The 6,334-nt window shown below is 35.8% G+C and overlaps 1 protein-coding gene across 1 annotated transcript; it reads right to left on the reverse strand.

Moving 5' to 3' along the window:
- Positions 1-908: 908 nt before the first annotated feature.
- On the reverse strand, positions 909-4,217 carry LOC141659268 (calcium-transporting ATPase 12, plasma membrane-type-like). Its single transcript, XM_074466065.1, has one exon. It carries the CDS (start codon positions 4,103-4,105, stop codon positions 1,037-1,039), a length of 3,069 nt encoding a protein of 1,022 aa, XP_074322166.1. The 5' UTR covers positions 4,106-4,217; the 3' UTR covers positions 909-1,036.
- Between the last annotated feature and the right edge of the window lie 2,117 nt (positions 4,218-6,334).

Raw genomic sequence — 6,334 nt, forward strand, 5'->3', positions numbered from 1 at the left:
AGTTGTCATTGTTGATTCGGTTTGAGCCACGAATATTATCTTTGTAAAAGGAAAGTAAAATTTTCAAAAAGAGATGATAATTGAATAGGTTTGCGTTAGATCTTAAAAAAAAAGTAAATCAAGTTCGATAAAACGTAGGTGGCTCTGATACCATAATAAAACATATGAGATCAAGTTAATGTTTCTATATCTGCGGCTATTATTTTACATCAACCGTTAGGTTATATATACATGAACAGATAACACTAAAGATCAAATTATAATATGCTTATCATCTAGACTATCCAGCCTATCCGGTATTTAACTGATAAGGACTCCAAGCTTCTAACAGTTTCCATGGGCAATGCAAGTGGTAACTCCTACCAATAAAATTAACCACCATGCTTAATATGTTACTGATTCGAACGATGGAACTTTGTTATGATTTTCTCATGTCATGGACCCATGGACGAAATAAATCTCGATTGAAAGCTACATCAGTTCATTCGAGGACTCAGGTTGCATTGGCTCTACTTTGACAGAGAGGACTTCACTGTTGACATGTGCAGATATGGTGCTGCAGAGCTCCACTTTTTTGGCTTACTGAATCAGAAGAAGTTATTAAGGTCTGTCTTCTCCTTCAAACGTAGTTATGTTTCTTATTAGAGAGTAGAAACTTAGCTATACGATTAGTTCAGTATCTTAATCAACGCGTAAATGCATTCAAGCCTTCTCCTTATCAATGTTAAGATATGCAAATTCTTAAACATTACTTATTCGTTATTCATTTACTTAATTTCGAAAGTATTTATCAGAATTGTTAGAGAATTCTTGGTTCATACCATGCCAATGTGTATTCTTATCTTACACAGAACCGCTCATTAGTTCCTGCAGAATTTCGTATGTTGTCTAAAGTAAAGCAGTAGAGATGTTATATAAATGTTATATAAGATTGGAAATTGTGACGAACACTTCTTTACAAATGCGAATAAACAGAACTAGAGTAGAAGACTTGGAGAATCTTAAAAATATATAAAAGTAGCACCCTGTAATAAGTCTAAGTTGCTGATTTGTTATCAATGAAGATGTTCTTTAAGTTCTGCCACTTCAGAAAGCTGAACAATGGCTTCTCTGGAACAGTTATGTACTTCACCAGGAAGGCGATAGGCCAAGACAGAACAGCAATACCGATACATGTTCCCCATTGTCCCCAGTTCAATCTCTCCGTATCTGCAAACTTCTTTAAGAATTCCACCATCACAACTTGAAGAACTATTGTAATCCCAATAATTCCGAGAAACAGCTTGTTCTTATGTATCCCTTCAAACACATTTTTCTTTTCTAGCTTCCTCGCGTTGAACTCGTTGAAAATCTGGCAAAGGACAAAGGTATTGAATATCAATGTATCCTTTACCTTCTCGTTGACATTGAAGATCGCTTCTCCTCCAAATTGTAATGTCAAGAGAACTACAATCTGATACAATGCTTGAGCTATCAAGTTCCTCCACATGATATTTGATATAAGTGGCTCTGTACGCCCCACAGGCCGTTTGTCCATTAGTTCCTTGGTTGGCTGTTCTGTTGCAAGCGCGAGAGCGCCCAGTGTGTCCATGATGAGATTTACCCAAAGTAACTGAACTGCAGTTAACGGTACTTCTCCAGCTGATACAGCTGCCACAAAATTGATTACAAGAGCTGCCACATTCACCGTCAGCTGAAACTGAATAAATTTCTGGATGTTGTTGTAAACACATCTTCCCCATTTCAAGACAGTTGCAACAGATGCAAAATTGTCGTCTAATATAACTATGTCTGAGCTCTCTTTTGCAACTTCAGTGCCCTGGATCCCCATTGAAAGACCAATATCGGCTTCCTTTAGTGCAGGTGCATCATTTGTCCCATCACCAGTCACTGCAACAACATGTCCTTTCTGTTTGAGGCATTGTACCATTAGAAGCTTGTCGAAAGGCGAGGATCTTGCCATCACACAGATTTTGTCAACTTTCTCCAGTCGCTCCGCTGGGGTGTAATTACGAAATTCCACACCCTCAACCACAGCTCCATCCATGTCCTGGTCAATCCTTAAAATCCCACACTCTGTGGCTATCGCTTTTGCAGTGAATACATTATCTCCAGTGATCATCTTTACATTCACTCCAGCATATTGACAATCTTGGACAGCTTTTCTCACACCAGGTCGGCATGGATCCTTTATTATGCCAACTAGACCCAATAGTGTCAAGTTGTTGTCTTGTACTTTTGCCTTCCCATCATCATATTCCTGTTCAGATACCTGTTTATGTGCAAATGCAATGCACCTGAGACTACTTGCAGCCATACCTTGAACGAGTCGATTTAGTTTCTCCCTTTCAGTATCATCCAAAGCATTCATGTTTCCCAGTGAGTCATAATAATGAGAGCACATTGCTATTATCATCTCTGCAGCTCCTTTCCAGTGAACATGCATACTATTGTCTCCATTTTTCTTCATTAGAATACCACTTCTCTTTTTCTCTGAATTGAATGCTTCGACACTTAGAAGTTTAGAACTCCTTTTGAGTTCATCCATTTCCATATGTAAATCCAAGACAGCCCAAGAAAGAATTGCCTTTTCAGTAGGACTGCCTGAGAATTCCAACTCGGATCCTGAATCAGACTTGTAAACGCTGCCAGTCGTGTTTAAGCCAACTCCTTGGTGGAAGAGTTCGATAATACTAGAAGCTATAGAAGTAATATTTCTTTCTTCCACAGATTCATGTCCAAGACAAAACTTTGTCACCTTCATCTTATTCATCGTGAGAGTACCTGTTTTATCCGTACAAATAGTTGTGGCAGAGCCCATAGTCTCGCAAGCAGATAGCTTTCTCACCATGGCCTGATCTGCCATCATTCTTTTCATTGAGTAAGCAAGTGTAAGGGTGACTGCTAAGGGCAAACCTTCAGGAATTGCTACAACTACAATGGTTACTGCAGCTGCAATAATCCCTACAACGCCATTGATCACATCGTCAACCTTAGTCTTGCTTCCAGTGTACTCAACATTTCCATCCTCATCCTTAGTATTTCCTGTGAAAAACCTAACCAACAGGACTACAAGTACTAGAAATGCCACTGCGAGACCAATCTTACCTATTGACGACGTGAGTTTGTTGAGACGGACTTGGAGAGGGGTTTCTTCACTGGAATCTTGACTGATAGAGCTCATCATCTCGCCCCATGTTGTGTTCATACCAACAGAAGTGACCAGAAACTTGGCATATCCATCCGCGACTTTGGTACCAGAAACCAAAAATGGATTTTTCTCAGTGTCAATTTCCACATGATCACTTTCACCAGTCATACTTGATTCATCAATTTGTAGTGAATGACCCTCTAGGAACAATCCATCAGCAGGCACTTGATCACCAATCTTCAAGCAAACAACATCTCCAACAACAATCTCAAAAACTGAAATATGTTGGCGCTTTCTATCTCTCACAACCTCCACCTGAATATTGTTACTAACCTTGGACAGTTTATCAAATTGCCTACCTTGCCTGAAATTACTAATTGCTGAAACAGAAATCACAAGAAAGACCGCGACAAATATGCTTCCACCATCATACCATCCTTCTTTCGGTCCATCTTCCTTCATCCCGAAACCAAGAGAAAGGCCAGCACAAACAAGCAGAATGAGAATGGTTGGATCTTTCAATGCCTCCACTACAAAGCTAAAGAAGCCCTTTGTAGGCGGCCTACGATAAGTATTCATCCCAAAGGCTTCCTGGCGTCGCAAAACATCATTTTCATCTGCATGTATCCCATGCTCAACATCTGTTTTAAGAGCCGACACTAAACCTTCCACACCACCAAGTGTCACAAGGTTGTCCAGACTTTTATCCTTAACGAGACGCGTAAGGCTCGACTGTTCAACGTCTGGAAAAGAATTCTGAACAACATCGATAATGCAGTTGTCAGGCACAATTTTCTTGTAGGAAGTCGATGATTTGTCGAAATGAGAGAATGCACGGGAAGAATAAATGGCTGCAAAAGCCAAGTGCCATCTTTTTCTACAGAGCCTACCGATGGAGTTCAACTCTGTTAGTGACTCCATGCACTGAAGACTCAAATCAAATATTGCAGACATGCTATCAACCTGTACAGAACTTTGTTTTTTTTTTAAATTTCAAGAACACAGCAGAATCAGAGTATTGACAGAAGAGTATATAAAATATTAAAAGAAGAAAGAATTTTATGTTATGTTACATATAAATGAACCAACCATTTATATAGTGAGAAAGTTGTGATGGTTCATAGAAATGTCCTCTGGCGAGTAAACTTGTTAGGAAAGAAATTAATCATTTACGCGAAGAAAGAAACCAGTGTTATTACTTGGTGCTATTATATTAAGAAAACGAATTTTAAGTTTTTAATACGCGTTCTGTTGCAGCATCTGATTCATTATACAGAGATGCTAATAGTTGTTTATAGACCATAGTGTTTCTGGTATGCGCTTACCGACCTGCCACATATTATTATGCGGGCTTTTTGGGCCGATCCAACTGTTTCTCACCTGCAATTTCACTAGTAATATTTACACACACTTATTAGATATTATTATGCCAGCAAGTTTCCTTATTCACACACACTTATTAGATATGTATCATTAAATATACAAATTTAGAAAAAATGTATAGAGAAAATTTTAATCGTGCATATACTTTTTATATATTTACATTACATATGCTATAACTTTTTTTAATATAATGTATATATATATGTGCATTTTAGCATGTAAATTCCTGACTACAATTGTTAAAAAGTGTAATAATGCAAACATAGAAGTTGGTCAGATTCTGAATTTTGTGTATATGCCTTGGTCAGAAATACGAATATCATGCACTTTCTGATAAATTGATGGGAAAGTTTATTGTTGCTTCCCATTGTAATTTTTTAATGTTACATTCTAGTCAATGAAGTTAGATGTGATTTTTGAATTTTCTCGAGGAGTAATTCTAGGTAATTCATATGTTTTTTCTAAAATTTTCACCTAGATGATGTTGTGTCAATATATAAATATTAACTTTTTTCAATGATTATGCGTGTATAAATACGCGTCACGAATTAAAATTTGACGCATATTATGTCATATTAATTCGGAAAATATTTGAGAAATCTAATAATACTGTTTCTCAAATTTAAGAATTTAAAACTTAAAGGTTTTGTTTTCTAATTTTTTTCAATGATTATGCATGTATAAATATGCGTCACAAATTAAAATTTGACGCATATTATGTCACATTAATTCGGAAAATATTTGAGAAATCTAATAATACTGTTTCTCAAATTTAAGAATTTAAAACTTAATGCTGATTTTGTTTTTCTTTTTTGATTTTTTTATCGTAGAGAATTCGCAGCCACTACCTTTCGGGTACGCACTATGTAAACCACACGGGTTCATGTAATAGCCTGCAAACCACGTGAATCAAGATAAACCGCATTTAAGCGATATGCTCTGATTCAGGAGGCATAATCATAAATTCTCCTCCCAAATTCGAACATGTGATCAAGAAGATAATTATCCTATTTTTTAACCAACTGAGTCAACACTTAGATAATGATATGGTTATGGAAATGAATCGCATTGAAGCCAAACAATTTACACAACATAAATTTCGTTCTTTATTATACTTAAATCTTCCCAAGAATTTGAACATAATTCGATAGGGGCATAACCTCTAATGACATGCTTTTATATATTTTTTCCAATATTATGTTATGAAATTGCCATAAATAAAGTTATTCAAAATAAAATACATAAACTAAAACACTACAAGATTTGCGCTTAAATTTGACGGAACAATTTCCGTTGAATTTAACAAGTTCCGTCATTTTAAAACTCTTTTATGTTGAATTTAATGTAAATATGACGGACAATCTTCCGTCAAATTAGAAGACTGTCACAATTAATTCCTTCATCAAATATAATAGTTAAATACAACAGAACATACCCGTCAAATATATGTTTTCATAAATATGACGCTCGTTCCGTTGAATTTATATCACCCAATTTTTTCACTCAAAATTTAAAAAAATTTGAATTCCCTCTTAATTATTAAATGTGACGAACTACTCCGTCAAATTTACATGCCGACCAATTATTTTTAGAGAATTTAAGATTTGATTTTCCCGTACATCACATTAGTAGTTGAATCATTTAGAGGGGTGTATTCAATCAAAATTTTAAAGGATTTTTTTGGATTCTTGAAATCAAAATGTATTCAATTTGGATTTAAATTTTTTTTTTGAAATATGATGGTATTCAATAAATATTAGAAAAAATCTTTTAAAATCCTAGTTGTTGATGGATGAATTT

This window comes from Apium graveolens, chromosome 5, assembly GCF_009905375.1.
Source record: "Apium graveolens cultivar Ventura chromosome 5, ASM990537v1, whole genome shotgun sequence".
NCBI classification, from domain to species: domain Eukaryota; kingdom Viridiplantae; phylum Streptophyta; class Magnoliopsida; order Apiales; family Apiaceae; genus Apium; species Apium graveolens.

Bases quoted from the DNA above. Each gene is read 5' to 3' on its own strand.
- LOC141659268 (XM_074466065.1), bottom strand. From the start codon at position 4,105: ATGTCTGCAATATTTGATTTGAGTCTTCAGTGCATGGAGTCACTAACA.